The 19,015-nt window shown below is 35.5% G+C and overlaps 1 protein-coding gene across 2 annotated transcripts; it reads right to left on the reverse strand.

Moving 5' to 3' along the window:
- Nucleotides 1-228: 228 nt before the first annotated feature.
- Nucleotides 229-17,374, reverse strand: LOC113449902 (vomeronasal type-2 receptor 26-like). Of its 2 annotated transcripts, XM_026721036.1 has the most exons (6): nt 17,154-17,374; nt 14,962-15,139; nt 12,397-13,257; nt 11,705-11,932; nt 5,242-5,368; nt 229-1,124 (listed from the first exon to the last, which is right to left on the reverse strand). In XM_026721036.1, the coding sequence occupies exons 1-6, from the start codon at nt 17,372-17,374 to the stop codon at nt 229-231; spliced, it is 2,511 nt and encodes an 836-aa protein (XP_026576821.1). The 2 variants fall into 2 exon arrangements, with proteins under 2 accessions (XP_026576821.1, XP_087771513.1); XM_087915387.1 differs by lacking the exons at nt 11,705-11,932; nt 17,154-17,374 and having other exon boundaries at nt 14,962-15,132.
- Between the last annotated feature and the right edge of the window lie 1,641 nt (nt 17,375-19,015).

The raw sequence follows: 19,015 nt of genomic DNA on the forward strand, positions 1-19,015 counted from the left end.
TTTGTGTTTTGTATTTCATTCTGTAACCTAATAAAATGCTTAAACACTTCAAGAAGTATTCTTATTTCATGCACTAAGTGTATGGAATTTCTGTACAGATTTTTTTAATGATATTCTGATTCCAGAGACAAGAGACACCATCATCTAATGAGTTTTGTGTTTTGTGCTGCAGTAGGGGAAGGTTGTGGTCAACTGAATCAATGAGCAAACTGAACTGCATATTCATTATCATTTTTTTACTAATTGCCTTTTTGTATTCAAATCAGGTCTCAAAACAATTATATAGCATTTTGGGGAAAAGATGCAGCCCAGTAATCCAGCTGCAGAAGCCAAAATAGAAAAGATCTCTACAGCCACCATATATTTGCCCTTTGTACTCAGATAGGTTGGAACAAAAGATATCCAGACACTACAAAAGACCAACATGCTGAAGGTGATGAATTTAGCTTCATTAAAGCTGTCAGGCAACTTCCTAGCTAAGAAAGCTACTGTGTAGCTGACAGAAGTCAAGAACCCCAGAAAACTAATAACAATATAAAACATTGTGGTTGAACCTTCATTACATTTGAGGACAATTTCTTCAACCATGGAGTGCATGTCAGAATCTGGGAATGGGGGAGAACTTGCCAACCATATTACACAGATAATGAATTGTGCCAGGGAGCAAGATAAGACAATAGTGTTGGCCAGTCTTTTCCCCACCCATTTCTTCATTTTGGAGCCTGGCTTGGTGGCCATGAAAACAAGGACCACTATGATTGTTTTGCCCAATATGCAAGATAAAGCTACAGAGAAGATGATGCCAAAAGCAGTTTGTCGCATGAGACATTTCACTTGGTTAGGTTGGCCAATGAAGAGCAAGCTGCAAAGGAAAGAGAGCAAGAGAGCAATGAGAAGAATGTAGGTGAGGTTCCGGTTGTTGGCTTTGACAATAGGAGTGTCCCGCTGTTTAATGAAGATCCCCAGCACCAAAGCTGTGATAAAAGAAAAGATGAGACTAATGGTGGCTAAGGTGATTCCCAGTGGCTCATTGTAAGACAAGAAAGTTGCTCTTTTTAGAATGCAGAGATTTTGAGCCTTGTTTGGATATTGGTCTTCTGAACATTGGAAGCAATCAACTGCATCTGAAAAACAAAGGCATCATGATCAGTTTTTAGAAATAGATAGTCAAAGTGAGAGTTAATGGAATTCATTTGTTCCTCGTTTAAGTAATGCCTTTTTATATTTAGTGCCATTCTGTAAGTAGCCAAATCTCTCTCTCTTTTTTTCTCTCTCTCTCTCATCTATCTATCTATCTATCTATCTATCTATCTATCTATCTATCTATCTATCTATCTATCTATCTTTCAATCTATCTTTCACTCTATCTTTCTATCTATCTATCTATCTATCTATCTATCTATCTATCTATCTATCTATCTATCTATCATCTATCTATCGCCAACCCTATAGCCATCTTTTCTTTTGAAACGAATTTTATTAATTTTTAAGAAACAATACATAAACAAATTAAATGTAGAATGCAATAACATAAGGCATCTTTTCTGAAAAAACCAATAAAACAACTTATTTAAAGACAGAATAATTCCAAATTATCACATTTCCATACAAACACAATTTAATATATATATATATTTATCTTATCTATTCGACTTCATATCTTATCCCAACTTCTCTTTATTTCTCCCTTTCCTTCTACTATTCAATTATATTTCTTTTGCCTTAAATTATATATATTCTTTATATCCATCTGTCTTATTTACAATTTCATTATTCTCTTCCAATGTTCTTACATTCTTCTAAAATTTGATTAATTCAGATATAGACAAACAAAACACAAGACATAAATACATAAAACTTCTTTTTGGAAAGCGGCTTACCCCAGCTTACCTCTTTTTGTACAGACATAAATCAAATTCATGCTCGCTTAATATACTATTTCATATCTTATTTGGCATACTGTATTTTCTATATATTTTCTCTCCTACATCTTTTTTACAGACCAAAAACAAATTCATGCTCACCTTAAATACCATTAATTATCTTATTTACCATTCTATATTTTCTGTATAACTTCTCCCCTCTTTACACTCTCTTAATTATATTTTGTTTATATCATCTTAGTTTAAATCATTATACTTGTATCTTTTGTCTGTTCTTTTCCAATTATCTATTTATCTCTTCTCTTTAACAGAAAATTTCCCCTGTAATCACTGGTTAAAGTATGACACCTTTCTATCTTTCCCATTAATTTAACATTTGAAATAATGCATAATTTCCATTCTGATTCTGCTTAATACATTATTTAAAGAGACAAAAAACAAAAAAATGAAGTAATAAATTTATAACATTAAAACAATAGCTAATAATTAAACATTTTACAAATTCCCTTTAATGTTTTATTAAATATTGAAATCTATCATTAAGTATTTAATATTTTAATATTTTGTTAGATCCTATAATATTCCAATTTTCTATTTCAAATACAAGTACTACAATACTACGTTATGTACTTTTGCAGAATCTTTTTTAAATTGTACTTTACCCTTTGTCTCTAAAAAAAAATCTGCTTTTTTCCATCTTCTTTCAAGCCTTTGTGGCTTTTCCCCTTTTTTCCCCTTCCTTTCTTGTCCAGTCTAGCCTTTTTGCCCCCCATCTCCTAACCTCCACCTTTTTAGCTTGCCCTCTCTGTTGTATTCCTCTTTTCTGTTGCTTTCTGACATTGTATCGATTTTTCACCTTATTTTTCTCTTTCTTGGTTGTTTTTTTTACTCTTAAATTCTTCATTTTCCTTCCCCTCTTCCTCTTTTCTTCCTTAATTAGTCCATTAAAGATGGCTTCTTCTTCTTCTTCTTCTTCTTCTTCTTCTTCTTCTTCTTCTTCTTCTTCTTCTTCTTCTTCTTCTTCTTCTTCTTCTTCTTCTTCTTCTTCTTCTTCTTCTTCTTCTTCTTCTTCTTCTTCTTCTTCTTCTTCTTGCCTTCTTGTTCTTTTTTTTTGTCCTCTCCCTTCCCACTTATAACAAAGAGTTTTTGATTTTTTACCTTTTATGTAAAAGCAGGTTCTTCAATGTCCGTTTGCTATCTCCGTAAGGAAGGAGAGTGAACTTTCTCTTTCAGCACTTTCGTTCGCCGCTTTGAGAGCCTCCTTTGGAAACAACATATTGTTCAAAACGTCAGGTTTCCAGGGTGTTTGAATATATCTTAATGTCCCAGTTCAGCCAGAAGACTTTCTCTTTTAAACTCTTCCTCCTGCACAGTCTTAGCCAGTTGAAGATTTCTTTGTGGTGGCCATTGCTGACCGCTGCTCCACCGCCTTCAGAAAAAGGAGTCTAGCTAGCTGGGGAGAGGGGTTGCGATGTCCCCAGACCTCTGCCCAGATCTCCTCTATCTTCCGTTACCTCTCTGGGGTAACAACAACCCCCAAATCCAATTGGATCGGGGGTACTCCAGCGGCGAGCACAGCAGGGACCCGCAGATTCGCGGATTCCTGCCACCACCAAAGCCTTGCAACTGGAAGTCTGCCCTATAGCCAGCCATCTTATGTGAGGGTATACAGGGCTGCTATAGCGGTAGCTGCGCAAGCTGTGGAAATGGGAGGACAGAAGTGAAGATAGTGTGGGATGTATAATAACAACATTCTTTCTTTGGGAGCCAAAGACATCTAGCCTGCACCTGGGAAGGCATAATAGAAGTTGGCTGAAGTTGGGATGGTGACTTGATTGGACCATGTTATGCAGATGTGGATGCAAGGAAAGGAACTTTGGTTTTACTTTGGGTGGGGAAAACACTTTCAGATTCGGGTTTTCCCCAGATGTATCGATATGATATCTTCAATAAATTTATGCTTTGAGGAAGATACCTGCCTCAGAGTTTTAATTATGTTGGGGCGGTGTTACTTGGAAGCCTGACATACATACATACATACATACATACATACATACATACATACATCTATCTATCTATCTATCTATCTATCTATCTATCTATCTATCTACCTACCTTTCTATCATCCCCCCTCTCATCTGTCATCTATCTATCAGGAGAGAGAGAGAAGGAGAGAGGGGGGGAGAGAGGGAAGGAGAGCGCATCTTGCTGTAAGATCTTTCCTTATTACAAAATTTAATAATACTCAAAATATTTTATCATGCAGAACTCTCCACAATTGAATAGCAAAAAAATTGTTTTGATTTCAGTGGAGGAGGAAAATATATATTATATGCTATAATATTACATAATGGAATAGCTCTTAAAATCAACAGCTACATTCCAATTCTATCCTAAATAGTCCTCTTTTTCTCACATACACACATATCAGAGGGAGAGGGGGAGAGGGAGAAGGAGAGAGAGAGAAAATACTTCAACCTGGAAAGGAAAAACGTTCTGCATTAATCAGAAAATATAATGGAACAATAGAATAATCCAAATTATTTGTAGATGAAATATCCATTCATTTATGTATGAAATATCCATTCATTTTAATATTTATTAAAATATTATATATAATTTAATATTTTATAATTATTATAAATGTATTATACTTATTATTAAATTTAATATAGTTAATGTTTATACAGCAATGTCATTGCAAAATCCAATTGATCACTTGGACTAGAGTTTTAGTTTTTCAAGATTTGGGATCCATCCATGCTGGAATACATCCTCAGGAAACCTCTCTGTTTCCTGCCCTGAACAATGATTCCTCAGCATATAGACCAGCAAAGACATCCAAGATGAGAATGGCAGTCACACAATATTTTAGCCAACTTAAACAAAACAACTGTATAACAGAAAACAAATGATGGAAAATGAGAGGAAGGAACAGTGGCCCAGCAAGATTTTATGGACTCCTTAAGATACACAAAATAGGGGCCCTCCTCAGACCTATTGCAGCTCCAAAGTATACTCCTACCTGAAACCTGGTTAAATGACTGGTACAACATTTAAGCTTTATGACTCCACTCTTGAATAGCATGGTAATATCCTCCAAATAATTTTTAATCTGGAGAGAAAGAAGTTCCCTAAGGGGGCTCTAGCATGAATCTGAGAGCTTGGAAGACTAAGTGACTGACTCAGATTGGATCTTGCAACATTACCCTGGGACTCATATATTTGTTTTCATTCATGAGCAATATCATTGGTTCAGCCACCACCATTAGAAGTCAGTTGTAGAATTTTTTTAAAAAAATAGAATTTTGAATCACAGTTAAGGAGATTGAATGGTCTTGCATAAGATAACTCTTACCCATCTGGTTTGAAATTTTCCCTTTTGCACATTGAAAGCAATCATAGCAGCAAAATGGCTTCCCTTCTATTTTCATCTTCCTGGACCCAGAATGGCAATTGATGTTGCATACAGAAAGAGGAGGAACCTATTAAGAAAGCAGGATTTATTGAAAGCCATAACAGTTTTTTTTTCATAAAAATTCTATTTCAGAGTGGATTTTATTTTAAAATAATGAACATAGATTGGAGATAGATGTCCTGAAATCTTCTGATGTTTTAGAGCAATTGTAGAGAATATGGCAACTATAAAAACCAAGGTAGGAAAAGATGAATTGGACATGAAGTTAGCATCATTTTGCTAGGTGAAAGTCAAGATCCAGAAGAATTTGTTTGCCATTTATAATTTATATAGAAATAGAGATGAATGATCCCAGGTTTCAAGTCTTTTTTCAATTTCTGAAAAAGTAAAGGTCAGGTGTTCTCTATGGATCAGATACATGGATCAGAAAATGTCTTCAAGAAAAGATATGCCATCTTGCTTCTTACTACATTTTTCATAAAATGTTTCAGCAGATACAGATAATCAGAGTTGGAAGCGACCTTGTAGGTCATCTAATCCAACCCCCTGCCTAAGCAGGAGACCCTACACCATTTCTGACAAATGGCAGTCCAATCTCTTCTTGAAGGTCTCAACTGATGGTCCTCCCACAACTTCCAAGGGCAAGCTGTTCCATTGGTTGATTGTTCTCACTGTCAGAAAGTTTCTCCTTATTTCCAGGTTAAATCTCTCCTTGTTCAGTTTCCATCCATTATTCCTTGTCTGGCCTATAGGAGCTTTAGAAAATAGCTTGACCCCTTCCTCCCTGTGGCAGCCCCTCAAATATTGGAAGACCAATATCATGTCTCCCCAGGTCCTTCTCTTTACTAGACTAGCCAAGCCCAGTTCCTGCAACCATTCATTGTAAGTTTTAGCCTCCAGTCCCCTAATCATCTTGGTTGATCTTCTCTGTACTTTTTCTAGAGTCTCAACATCTTTTTTATAATGTGGTGAACGAAACTGGATGCAGTACTCTAGGTGTGGTCTTACTAAGGCTTGATAGAGTGGTATTAGTACTTCCCTTGATCTTGACTGTATCCCTCTGTTAATACAATTTAGGATTGCATTAGCTTATTTGGCAGCTGCAGCACACTGCTGGCTCAAATTTAGCTAGTTGTCCACTAAGACTCCAAGATCCCTCTCACAGTAACTGCTATTGAGCCTGGTTTCACCCAGTCTATATGTGTACTTTTGGTTTTTCTTGCCAAAGTGTAGGACTTTACTTTTCTCTATACTTAATTTCATTTTGTTAGATACGGCCCAATGTTCTAGTCTGTCAAGATTCATCTGGATCTTGAGCCTATCTTCTTGGGTGTTAGCTATTCCTGCCAGTTTAGTATCATCTGTGAATTTGGTAAGTTCCCCTTCTAATCCCTCATCTAAGTCATTAATGAAGACATTGAATAGTACTGGGCCTAAGACGGAACCTTGTGGCACCCCACTGCTTACTTCCCTCCATGTAGACTTAGACCCATTAAGGACTATTCGTTGAATATGGTTTGCTAGCCAGTTGCAAATCCATCTAGTGGTGGTGCTATCTATTCCACTTTTTTCTAGCTTACTAAGAAGTAGGTTGTGGTCTACTTTATTGAATGCCTTGCTGAAATCTAAATATATTATATCCACAGTATTTTGCTGGTCTACTAATTGAGTCACTTTGTTCAAGAATGAAATAAGATTGGTTTGGCATGATCTGTTTTTAACAAACCCGTGCTGACTGTTAGTTATTACTTTACTTGTTTCTAGATGTTGGCAGATCTGTTTTTTATTATCTTTTCCAGTATCTTCTCAGGTATTGATGTAAAGCTGATTGGTCTATAGTTTCCTGGGTCTGTTTTTTTTTCCTTTTTTGAAGATGGGAACCACATCAGCTCTTTTCCAGTCCTCTGGTAGTTCCCTGGTGCTCCAGGATTTTTGAAAGATATGGTGCAGTGGTTCTGAGATGACCTCTGCCAGCTCCTTTAAAACTCTTGGATGTCATCCATCAGGCCCCAGTGATTTGTTTTCATCAAAATCAGACAGGTGTTCTCTTACTATTTTTTTTTTTTTTTTTGCTTATTTTAACTTTTATTTCAGGTCTGTCTTTTACAGTTATGTTTTTGGTGGGTTGAACTATAGTTTATTTTTGCATGAAGACAGAGGCAAAGAATGAGTGAAGCAGTTCTGCTTTCTCTCTGTTGCCTGTTACTTCCTTGCCATCTTCTCTCTTTAATGGACCAACTGTTTCTTTGATTTTTTTCTTGTTATTTATATGTGGGAAGAAGCTTTTTTAATTATTTTTGACTTTTGTTGCAAGTCTTTGTTCGTTCTCAGTCTTTGCTATCCTGACTTTGTCTTTGCAGATTCTGGCTATCTGCTGATATTCTGCCTTAGTTGTATGTCCTTCTTTCCATTTTTTGTACTTGTGTAGCCATGCTGGTTTCTTCTTGGATTTCTTCTTTTTCTTTCTCAGTGGTATTGTGCTAGTCTGGGCTTCTATGATCATACATTTTAGAGTTTCCCAAGATTCTTGAGTTGTTTTCCCCTTTAGGATTTTCATCCATGGAATCTTTCCCAAGTTCTTTCTGAGTTTATTGAAATCAGCTCTTTTAAAATCCAAGACTTTGGTGTCATTATGTTCTGTTGCTTGTGTTTGTGTTATCTTGAATTCTAGTATGACATGGTCACTCTTACCCAAGGTTCCTGCAGTTTCAACTCCCTCTATCACTTCTTCTCTGTTTGTAAGAATTAAGTCCAGTATGGCTGACCTCTAGTTTCACTCTCTACCTTTTGGAAAACAAAGTTGTCAGCTAGGTTGGTTAGGAACTTATTTGATTTCTCACTTGGTGCAGAATTAGTTTTCCAATTGATATCAGGATAATTGAAGTGCCCCATTACTATTGTTGTCTGTTTCCTGCATAAGTTTGTTAGTTGGCTGGCAAAAAGGACATCTATTTTTTCTGCTTGATTGGATGGCCTATAATATACACCTTTGGCCATGTCATTCTTTTTTTTTCTTTTATATTGACCCATATGCATTCTAGGAGGTTTTCATCTTTCGTTTCATGCATTTCTATAGCAATATAGTGGTCCTTTACATACAGTACAACCCCACCTCCACTTTTATGGGGTCTGTTTTTTTTTTTTTTTTGAATAGTTTGTATCCTTCTACCAGTATATTCCAGTCATGGGTTTCATCCCATCAAGTTTCTGTTATTCCAACTATATCATATTTACCTTCATGTATTCATAGTTTGAGTTCACCCTGCTTGTTCCCCAGACTTTGTGAATTAGTATATAGGCACTTGAGATCTTTATGTCTGACACTGTGTTTCCTGTCTACATAACCTGTGTTGTGCCTGCCTTTTCCTGCTTTCTTGCCACCTGTTTGATTAGTGCACATGGTATGGCACTCACTATTAAATGCTTGGTTTTGGTTAGCATCAAGTTTGATAATCTTACCTGCACAAACATCTATTTTGCATGCACTGGTATCCTTATTAGTTTTAGGTTGTGGGGACAGAGATGTTCTGAATCCATTAATTCTCTGTCCCCGCTGTTCAGTTTAAATGTTTATCCAGGAAATCTGTGAATTTTGTGCCAAGTAACCCAAAGCAACAGTGAACAACTTTTGTAAAAAATTATTCCCACTTTAAAATTAAAAGTAACTTCAAATTGCATATATTCTGGAAATCCAGCTTGAATAAAATCAAAGAACTATTGGAAATAAACCATGGGTTTTCCAAACATACAATCTCATTATTATGGAAATCTCCAACAATATACAATAGGCATTAAAATTTCTGCACTATGGTCAATCTTTTTTTTTTAAGAACAAGTTTTATTGATTTTTGAAGACAAACAAAACATAAAACATAAAAGTATAAAACCTCCTTTCTAAAAATTACTTATAAATTTTAACAAGGCAAATAAAGCATTATTTTTTAAGACATAGTTCCACATTATCACATTTCCATTTACACATATATATTTTTTCCAAATTTCTCATTGTTTCTCCCTTCACTTTTATTCAATTATATTTCTTTCTTTCAAGGTTTTATTAGTTCTCAATCAGTCAGAAGCACACAAAATACAAAACATAAAACAAGATATAAAAAAATAAAACCTCCTTAATTGTCACTTATACATGTCTTTTCCAAATTTCTCTCCCTTTAGTTTTATTCCTCAAGGTTTTATTAATTCACAATCAAACATAACTAACCAAAACACAAAATATAAAACATAAAACATAAGACTTCTTTTGAAAAGTGGCTTAGCCCCGGGTTACATCTTTTTTTACAGACCTAAATCAAATTCATGCTCACCTTATATACCATTCATATCTTATTAACCATGTTATATTTTCTATATAACTTCTCCCTTCTTTTCACTCTCTTAATTATGTTTTATTTATTTCATCTTATTTCAAAATCATTATACTTGTATCTTTTGTCCGTTCTTTTCCAATCATCTATTTATCTCTTCTCTTTAGCAAAGAATTTCCCCTGTAATCACTTTTAAAGTGTGACGCCTTCCCCTAATGTAAAACTTAAAATAATACATAATTTCTATCCTGATTCTGCGTAGTACATTCTACATATTACATCTTAAAAGAATAATAAACTTATAGTATAGTTAAGTATATAATTTCCATTCTAAATTCTAATTCTAATTAGTACATTATTTTAGAATAAGAAAATGAAATACTAAGTTTATAATAACATAACTATAACTAAACATTAATCATTTTACACATTCTCCTTAATATTTTATTAAATATTGAGATCTATCATTATTAAACATTTTAATATTTTATTAAATATTTCAATAGACTATTTCAAATGCAAATACTACAATACTATCTTATGTACTCTTGCAGAATCTTTCTTTAATTATACACTATCCATTATCCTTTATCTCTAAAAAAAAATCTGCTTTTTGGCATCTTGTTATAGGCCATGGCTTTTTTCCCCCTTTTCCCTCCCTTTCTTCTCCAGTCTGGTCTTTTTGCCCCCACCCCCAACCTCCCCCTTTTTAACTTCCCCTCTCTGTTGTAATTCTCTTTTCAATTGCTTTCTAACATTGTACCTTTTTTTCACCCTATTTTTCTTTTTCTTGGTTGTTTTATTAAATCTTAAATTCTCATTTTTCCTTCCTCTCTTCCCATTTTCTTTCTTAATCGAACTTTTTAGTCCATTAAAGATGGCTTCTTCCTTTTCTTCTTCTTCTTCTCCTTCTACTTCTTCCTCAAGTATTTGCTGGTACGTAGAAACCGCCATTTCTAAAAACTGGAAGAAAACTCCCAAGGAATCCTTGCCATTTTGCTCTCTTTCTTTTAATTTTTCATATTCCATTTTTAGTTCATCCATAGATGGTGCCATTGTAAATTTTTAAAAACAACCCAGATGTTTTCAATCTTAAAGTAATTTCCAAATGTCAAAGTTATCAAACAATCCAAACAAACAAGAATTATTTCCTCTTCTTCTCTTTACAATTTTTCCTCCTGGAGCAAAATCCCAAATATATTTTAAAAGCTGTATTACAGTTAATTGATCATCTTATAATCTTCAAGGCATCTCCTCCAACAAAGTTTTAAAGATTTTTTTTTTAGTCCTCTCCTTCCCACTTGTAACAAAGAGCTTATTTTTACCTTTAAAAAGCCGGTTTTTCTGTGCTCATTTGCTTTCTCCGTAAGGAAGGGGAGTGAACTTTCCTTCAGCACTTTCGCCGCTGTAACAACTTCTTTTGGAAACAAATGTATCAATCCAAAAGTCAGGTTTCCAGGGTGTTTTAAAAGTAACTTAATGTCCCGGTTCAGCCAAGAAAACTTCTCCTTCTGGCTCTTCCTCCTACACAGTCTTATCCGGTTGAAGATTTCTTTGTGGCTGCCATTACATTATTTAGGGGTAGCGACAACCCCTAAATCCAGTTGGATCAGGGGTACCTCAGTGGCAAGCGCAGCAGGGACCCGCAGAGAAGCAGATTCCTGCCACCACTGAAGCCTTGCAACTGGAAGTCCACTATGGTCAATCTTTGTGTATTATACCATATGTAGTTTTAAATATTTTAATGCACTTTCAAATATATATTTTTTAACTAAGCAATCTTGAAAACGTAATCAGGAAAAGCCTTTAGGTGTTGCATTAAGTTTTGCTAATATCATAAAGATTTGATGAGAGATATAAATTAATAATTTAATTCTTGGTATTTAGACATTTAAGTCTTTATAGTCTTTGAAAATCTACCTACAGTATTTCAGTCTTAAATGTTACATCTGAAATATTTGAAAATACCTATACAATTTTCATTCTGACATTTGAACACAGGATCTATTCAAATATATAATTCTGAAAGCAAGAAGGGAAGTTAAGGAATGTGCACAATTTGAAATATGAGCAAGAAATACCTGGTTAAACATAGCAGGCCAAGTGATGTCCTGTGCAGAAAGGGTGATTAGCTTGTCTGGAGAAGCTGTTGGGTGAATCTTTCCAACTTTGACTTTAATAAAGGTCTCATTGGGGAAGGTGACCCAATTGATAATGTCAAATTCAGTCTCTAAGTCACCATTTTCATTAAAGAAGATTTTCTGTCCTGCAGTGTTATTAAATGAGATAGTTCTCAAATAGTGATGGAACTAAATAAAAGCAAAGTTTGAAAATTAATAGGGGAGGAAGAAAAGAAAGGAAGGAAGCTTAAATTATTACAATTTGTAAAAGTAAATATTTATAATAATACACTGAAAACTGCCAATTATATCTTTTCTTCCAAGAAATAATGAATGAATGAATGAATGAATGAATGAATGAATGAATGAATGAACAAAAGAAGGAAGGGAGAGAGAGAGAGAGCGGGGGATAGAGAGAGGGAGGGAGGGAGGGAGGAAGATACAGCTTCTTCTTCTTAATGTTTTTCTCCTTCTTAGAATTGTTGTAGCATTGCTATTTATTCAAAATTACATAGATTTCTCCAAGTCCTGAAAGGTTGAGAAAAGTGGAATGACAGGAGACCTAAAATCATCACTCATTTGTGATATCCACACTAGTACAGCTCAGTGCCTTAGAGAAAAGATTAATGGGAAATGTTCATTCATTTTATTACCTGCCAGGCTTTTTGGATAAAAAAAAAAGGTTGCCCAACTTCTACCCTTGTTCTGTATTTTGACTTGGGGGAAAGCATGGCTTGTAAAGCATGTGCCACAGCATAGACTGCATTATAGATGCTGTAACTCTGTCCAGTCATGGTGGTGTCAAACACAGACTTAGGGAGATTTTTAAGCTTCTCTTCTCCAGTGCACAGCATTCCAGTGTCTTCATCTAATTTATCTTTAGGAAAAGAACATTCAAAAACCTTTTCCCAAAACACTTTCATTAAATGGTCTTCCACTTCTGAAGTTGGGTTTCTCATCTGAAGGAATGTGTTGAATCCAGAGATCTCTTTGGAGGAAATGGCAAAAGATATAACACCATGGAAAAAGTCTATACCACACACTCTTTGAAAGGGAAGGGACGTAAACTCCATCTGGGCTGGCATTATCCAAACTTTATCTTTTCTCTTGACTGGCATCTCTTCAAATGCTGGGAAATAGGGCAACATTCTAAAAATCACAGTGACCTGGTTTTCACAATATAGGATAATAACATTGGCTGTGCTATTCATAATAATAATGTACATATTAGTAAAATCTTTAAATGCTGCTCCAATATCATTAGAAAATGTTTCTTTGGCCATCTGTTCCATGAAGTCAAAGCAGATACCTTTCTGGGAAAATAAAGTAACAGCATTTTGTATGAATCGGTCTCCATTTTCATTACGTTGGACAATGAGTCCAACCCATGTCCACCTTAAGTACAACAGCAATTGGAGAATACCCATAATCTGTTGGTCACCATTTGGGAAAAAACGATGCAAAAAAGCAGTTTTTATGTTGTCCTCTATCACAGGAGAAGATCCATATATTAGCTAAATGTAGAAAAAAAGGAACATGGTTTTCCAAACTGAAATATTCATTATCTTTGAAAAATCTGTTATTAATTCATAATCTTCCATCATTACCAATATCTAATCATGTTTTTAAAAAACCCTGATGTACAGAATTTTCATTCAAGAGCTGTAATTCTAGGAGAAGTACAAAAACTGGAGACTTCCAAAATGTTTTAATTCAGGAAATATTTTACTAAAAATGGACCACAAATTTTAAGGGCTAAAGCTATTTGCTTCTGATTAAAGAAGGAAACACATCCTAATATTTTGCTAGTTTCTCCTCATAGGAAACAGCAGAAAAATTGAAGCAGTGAAATAATGGCAAGATGGGATAAGATAAGCAATGCAAGAACATTCTTTGTATTCAGTATATACCCAGCCCCCTTTCTTGTTTGTTTGTTTGTTTTTAGTTCTCGTGTCATAATCTTTATACATCTTGAAATGGATGTATACCAATATGCGTGGAAATAGTGATATATATTGCTATAATGGAAAGGGCACTATACTGAATACGCACAGTGAATGATTTTCTTCCTTTTTATTTCAATTATTTCACATTTTGGTAATATATCTGCCCCTTACTTTCCAGATTATGTAACTGAATCCCAGGAAAGCATACTGTGAATCAAATATTTTACTGTGAATCCCAGGAAAGCATACTGTGAATCAAATATTTTCCCTCAATATTTTCAAACAGGAGCAACAGACCTTGTATGATGTAAAATGTTCAGATTCTTTGGATCATTTCCCCCATTTTCAATATTTGGCATATGCAAAACAGTATTTTACACATTAAAGAGACTTAAGTCACTAATTTCTGGCAGTAAATGTCCCACAATGCTAACACATTCAATGTACTATGAAAATCCTATAAAGAAAGAAGAAAGAGGAGGAGGAGGAGGAGGAGGAGGAGGAGGAGGAGGAGGAGGAGGAGGAGGAGAAGTGTTGAAATACCGTAATATTCTCATAAAGTTTGCTAAATACCAGCAATCATTAGCAAGAATATCTAAACAATGTAGTAAGTTAGATGGCTATTTGTCTTTCAGTTCTACTCCTTTTTCTTAACTGCCTATGTGCTCTTCACAATCCAGCAAGATAGCTGTGTTTGGATGTGGTATAAAGGAATTAATAATAACTTAATGCAGCATTTCACCTCTATGCAGTTTTCTTCTATTTATTTTTTGTTATTTAAGTTACTATGAAGCATTCATGGAGCGGGAGGGAGGGAGGAAAGTAGAGGGAAGGATGGGGGGAGGGAGGGAGGGAGGGAGGGAGGAAGGAAGGAAGGAAGGAAGGAAGGAAGGAAGGAAGGAAGGAAGGAAGGAAGAAGGAAAGAGGAGGGAGGGAGGAAGGAAGATGATTAAAATGTGCTGATGAAAATGTATTGGCATTTTAATTCTGTCTATTAACTTACGTTAAAAGTTAATATTAATGTATTCATAATTGGGTCTGGACTATCTAAAAGAGTTGGCATCAATTTTGCCAGCCCAGAAATGTTTCCCCTCTCCCAATTGCCTTTGCATTCCAGCGAATGAAGGTGTCAATTCTGAAATGCTTTCTCAAAATACTCTTCTAGTTTGGGCTCCAATTTATTTTATTACACCATTGTCTAGGTTGCATCTCTTCCTCTTTTCTCAAGGTTACTCTCACAGCCCATTAGATTTATTCAAGAAGAAATCTCACCTGGGGCAACTTGTAGACATTTAAAATGTTGGCTATGAAGGGACAGATGTGAGAGGTAGGTCCCATAATGACAGATACTGTCCAGTCCTTGGTATCACACTTATAATTGGGTATGAATCTGCTCCGTGTTGAGAGGAGCTCCATTGAAGCTAAGTAGGTCCATCTCGCCATGAAGTAACTGTTAGAGAGGTGCATACCCAGAGTCACGTTGGGTAAAATGTGGTTGTTTTCATTGATCTCCTTTACAGCAAAAACCAAGGCCAAGATATGCTGATAGTTCTGTAGGAAAAATCTGCAATGAGAGAGATATATCTAAATCATATGTCTTCTCTTAAAGTATGTGACATTACATATACTTTATTTATAATTCAACTAAACACTACATAGAAAACCTGATTGTATAGTACAATTCATGAAATAATTTAAATGCTTTAGTGCTCAGAAACTGTTTCCATTGCTACAGATCCACTAAATTGTGTGAATAATTTGTAAATTACATGACAACCAAATGTATAACATTCTAATGGAAGAATGTGAAATCTAATGTGAATGTGAAATATTTGTGTAATAATTGAATGATTCTGCAAAAAATAATCTGATAGGGAAAATGTTCTTGGGAAAAGCATAAAAGTATAATTTTTCAGTGGATGAAGACTGGCTGTTATGATTCTTTCAATGATTATAAACAATTTTCACTAGGAAACAGATGGATTGCTCAAAGGAGCATTACCAATTATTAATCACACACACACACACAAACAAAAGATACTGAGACTAGAAAGAATGCAGAGAAGATGCAGGCTAAAACATATATAAGAATTGGTTATCTCTAGTTTAATGTACAGAAAGACTAGGGGTAACAACGATAGTAGTGTTCCAATATCTAAGAGGCTGCCATAAAGAAGAGGGAGTCAGCCTAGCCTCCAAAACATTTGAGGGCAGAACAAGAAACAATGGGTAGAAACTAATCAAGGAGAGAACCAACCTAGAACTAAGAAAAAAATTCCTGACAGTGAGAACAATAATCAGTGGGATGACTTGCCTTCAGAAGTTGTGGGTGCTCCATCGCTGGAGGTTTTCAAGAAGAGATTGGACAACCAATTGAATGAAATGGTAAATGTTTTCTTGCCTGAACCGAGTGTTGGACTAGAACACCTCCAAGGTCCCTTTCAAGTCTATTATTCTATTAATAACCATATTATTATCTACCTGTAAAACACACTTCTAGTTCTGTATCCTTAGCTTTTCCATCTTTCCCTATGATTTTCCCCCTTTAAGGGGTTTGTGTATGTATAAAGAATCTTTTCTGAAATATGAGTGAGGGCAAATGTTATATATAAATCTTTTTCTTTCATCTTAATAGACCTCAGAGGGTTCTGTTATCTAAAAAGAGAAGTAACTGTTTCATTAGGGTAGACTCTACATTTTTGCTCCATGCTTGCTGATGTACCTGTTTAGAAATCAAATTCTAAAACTACATAGCACCATTGTTTCCTAAAATTCATAGTAACCATTAAACCCCATTAAAATTGGGGAAAAAAAACAGTGATTCAATAGACCAGCATGGATTACTAGTGAGTAAGTAAATGAGAAAAGCTCAATATGGGACTTTAATAAAAACACCCAGGTGAGATTTGTCATAAATGAGTAAGGTAAAGGTAAAGGTTCCCCTTGCACATACATGCTAGTTGTTTCCAGCTCTAGGTGGCAGTGCTCATCTCCATTATAAAGCTGAAGAGCCAGCACTGTCTGAAGACATCTCTGTGGTCATGTGGCCAGCATGAATAAATGCCAAAGTTGCATGGAATGCTGTTACCTTCCCACCAAAGTGGTCCCTTTTTTTCTACTTGCATTTTTACATCGAACTGCTAGGTTGGCAAATGCTGGGATAAGTAACCGGAGCTCACCCCATTACATGGCACTAGGGATTCGACCACCAAATGACCACCAATCTTTCTAATCAACAAGCTTAGCGTCTTAGCCACTGAGGCACCAAGTCCCTCATAAGTGAGTACTTCTATGTATTTATTAAAATAGCAATCTGTATTAGAATGAAGGAACTAACTGGCAAAAAGAACAGCAGAAATAATTTGTGCTGCAAGTTATACCAATAATTAATTCAGACCAGACATTGTATTAGAAAAAAATATCTGATTTGAGATACGCTACAGTTAAGAAGAGAAAATCTTTACATGAGCTCATCAACCAGTTCTTCAGAGGGATGCCTTTTGAAATGCACTGGATCAGATATCATATAGAACTGAGAGAGTATCCCAGACATTATGAAATCCCCTGACAAAAAATACTTGTGCTTGATAAGCGGAGGTTTCCCCACAACACATGCATTAATCTGAGGAGTAAGGCATGTAACTCCTGGCAGTAATACTGCTATGACTGCAATGAAAAATACCATCTTCTTCAAGAATACCTGTGTCACCACATATGAACAAATTCTGACTGCATCAATGAAACCTGACACACACAAAAAAGAACCTTGCTCACTTATTAGAATAGCTTCCATATATATTCTTTCTCAAACAGTAGATTGTTACATTTCTAACTCTCTGGGCCCACAATTAATAACAGCTTTCAGTCTTGACCTGTTCTTTGGGTTTGTTTTTGGACAACCCTAAGGATTTGAGAACACGCTACATAACTAAGACTCCCTAGTAATTATAAGGGAAATCAATGGATGTTCAGTGAATCTTGTTGGAATCTTTGAGGGTTATTTTATTTGTAATTTAATTTTATCGTGACATTTGCTTTTAACCTTCCTAATGGGAATAGGTCTGCAAGCTGCTCAAAGTCCTTTGAGATGGGCACCATGTATGATGCCAAATAAATCAGCAAAAAGAAAAAAGAAAAGAAATATCATTGGAGACAAGTTACATTTACAATATGAATCAATTTTACAATAGAAAGTTCTAAAATCTATCAGAACTATATTTTTAAACATATATTTTCCACAAAGTAAAATACCACTTGCTTGTTTTTCCCCATTTCAAATGTTTTGTTCCATATCCTCATGTCCTTATAGTGACATGATGTGGGTCATAATTTCCTGGCTTGGTGACTGACATGAGCCTTCTCTGATGAGACTAATCAACTTGCTCACCATTTTATATTTTAAAGTGCAATTTGTATTGTTGCAGATACACACATAACTGCCCATGTCACTATGTTCTGCATCAGCTGAAGATTCTGGATGCTTTTCAAGGGCACATGTAATGCATGTTACAATAACCGAATTGAAAAGTGACTACAGCATCAGTGACCATAAGCTGACTTTCCCATTTAGGAATGGGCACAACAGGCTTACAGTAAGAACTTGTGCAAAGGCCCTCCTAACCATGATTGCATCTGCACTTTGATCAGGAGTTGTGAGTCTAGGTGGACACATAAGCATGATTTGATCCAACATGACCAGCTAACAATTTATTCCAAGCGATAGCCAAAGCTTCAAATGGACCATGCAACAGACCACTAGCAATCTCTGAAACCCATTTAGGATAGTCAGTTAGATTGGGGTTGGACCAATCTAATGGGACCAGCCTCCCTGCAATGATATTGATGCTGAGGAATCTTACAGAAAGCTGGACATGATCTGACCATGACAATGGAGATATCAAGAGCTTCCATAGCTTAACAGGTCTGATGGGAACACCAAATTCTATTTGTTGTTACTACTGTGTAGGTCTGCTGACTGAATACAATGGCTGAGATAGTTAGATTGCAAAACTGGCATAAGATACCAGTCTTATATTCTCCAAGAATTTTGTACCTTTCCTGTCTCTAATTATACCTCCTCATTCCCATCACCACCATAATACATTGACCTGCTCCTATCCCACAAATCAAAGCATTCCCCTATTTGGGTCTCTCAGTTCCATTGCCCCAAACTCCATCAGGATATCTAGTGAACACCTTGCACAATCCACTCACAATCACTTCCTTGATGCTCTCACCAACTGGTCAAGAAACCAACTCCACCAATCCCCTTATTTGGTTCTCAACCAGAGGAGAGAAATAGGCCTATACTGGGAAATTCACAGTC

This window comes from Pseudonaja textilis, chromosome Z (assembly GCF_049901715.1).
Source record: "Pseudonaja textilis isolate UNSWEBS1 chromosome Z, rPseTex1.2, whole genome shotgun sequence".
Taxonomy (NCBI): Eukaryota; Metazoa; Chordata; class Lepidosauria; order Squamata; family Elapidae; genus Pseudonaja; species Pseudonaja textilis.

What these genes read in the sequence shown, in the direction of transcription:
- LOC113449902 (XM_026721036.1), bottom strand. Translation starts at nt 17,374, where the DNA reads ATGGTATTTTTCATTGCAGTCATAGCAGTATTACTGCCAGGAGTTACA. An exon ending in GGCCTGCTATGTTTAACCAG is followed by an intron (nt 5,369 to 11,704) that starts GTATTTCTTGCT and finishes CTTTCTTAATAG; the next exon opens with GTTCCTCCTCTTTCTGTATG. An exon ending in GAAAATTTCAAACCAGATGG is followed by an intron (nt 1,125 to 5,241) that starts GTAAGAGTTATC and finishes TTTGTTTTTCAG; the next exon opens with ATGCAGTTGATTGCTTCCAA.